Genomic DNA, 1,519 nt, shown 5'->3' with positions numbered 1-1,519 from the left:
TATATATATATATATATATATATATGTGTGTGTGTGTGTGTAAATTTTTTTTAATGGCCGCGATTGCAAGCTGTTTGACAAGAAAATGGGCACCGATTACGACTTGAACATATACACAACGCACACGGTATCAGTATTTTTTCAATCAGCTCCTCATAGTTTTTTTACTTGCTTATCTGTATTTAACCCCTTTTTGCAGATCGAACGATGAAGGCATGGTAATAATTAATGTTCTACTATTAGTTAATGTCTATTAATGCACAATTAATGGTCTATTTATAGCACCGTGGTGCGGGCACTGTGTTCTATTCATTGCCTGTTTACCTACCACACCTGGTTCTCTGCCACAGATGTCCCCGGGTGACGGCTGCAAGGTGTTTGACCCGGAAACCAGCACCAACTACGACCTGAGTCCTCTCCAGTCCCAAACGGGGTACCCAGTCACCACCCACAACACTCACCACACTTACACACTCAATGTGTGTGCACCTGTGAACGATCCCAGTTGTGGCGATGGTGCGGGTGTGTGTGAGAAGGATACGAAGACGTCGCTGGGCAAGCCCGCGGGAGCACTGTCTATGGTCAATGGCGTACTTACGTTATCTTATACTGGGGGGGGTATGTGCACTGTTTAGTGTTAGTAGCCTAGTAGGTCATTACCTCCAAGGGCATCTACACAGCCACACTATGTTTATATACTGGGTTACTGGGGAGGGGGTGTATGTGCACTTTTTGGTGTCAGTATCCTAGTAGGACGTTATCTCCAAGGGCGTCTACACAGCTACACTATGTTTGAGAGAGTCCAACGTAATATCTAATGTCAAATACACCTTTCGTATTGTGTAGTGAATATGAGGCTAGAATACACTCTTATTCGATATATAGCACTAAACCCTAAAACCCTATAATCCCAGAACCCTAAGACTCTTATGTGGTATATAGCTCAATTCCTAAACCCATGAAACCCTAAAACATAAAACCCTATGATTCCAGAATCCTAAAACTCGTGTGGCATATAACTTAAACCCTAAAACTCTAGAACCCTTATGCGGTATATAACTTCTAATCTCCACACATTACATTCGCATTTCACACAGCCAAGTGCCCAACAAGCGGTGTATCGTCACGCCAAAAGGAGAGCATCATCTCTTTTGTGTGTGAGGAAGGCGTGGTGGTTGGCAACGGGTTCCCTGTGGCCCTAAACAGCCCGGACGAGTGCACCTATCTCTTCGAATGGAGGACACCTTTGGCCTGTAGCTCGGCTACCAAGGAGACCATGTGTAATGTGGTGGTGGAGAATGCGTACGAGGATGTCGAGTATGACCTGTCGCCGCTCACTAGGGCCGACGACGACTGGCAGGCCATTGTTAGTGGGCAGACCGAGACATGGACGTATGTGTAGTATGCTGTATTTGTTTGTATAGTTTAAGTGTTCAGGCTGAGACATGGACGTATGTGTAGTATGTTGTATTTGCTTGTATATTTTAAGTGTTCAGGCTGAGACATGGACGTATGTATT

General features: G+C 44.8%; 1 protein-coding gene across 1 annotated transcript in view; it reads left to right on the top strand.

Moving 5' to 3' along the window:
- The window catches only part of SARC_13572 (hypothetical protein), a gene marked incomplete at both ends in the record, with an annotated part of 2,257 nt that extends 855 nt beyond the window's left edge, over positions 1 to 1,402 (top strand). Inside the window, 2 exons of the mRNA XM_014292296.1 lie at positions 351 to 618; positions 1,098 to 1,402. Coding sequence (XP_014147771.1) covers positions 351 to 618; positions 1,098 to 1,402 — 573 coding nt within the window. The remainder of the gene's footprint in view (positions 1 to 350; positions 619 to 1,097) is intronic.
- Between the last annotated feature and the right edge of the window lie 117 nt (positions 1,403 to 1,519).

The sequence above is a fragment of the Sphaeroforma arctica genome (assembly GCF_001186125.1).
Source record: "Sphaeroforma arctica JP610 unplaced genomic scaffold supercont1.3449, whole genome shotgun sequence".
NCBI classification, from domain to species: Eukaryota; class Ichthyosporea; order Ichthyophonida; genus Sphaeroforma; species Sphaeroforma arctica.
This window is presented reverse-complemented; position numbering and strand designations above follow the sequence as displayed.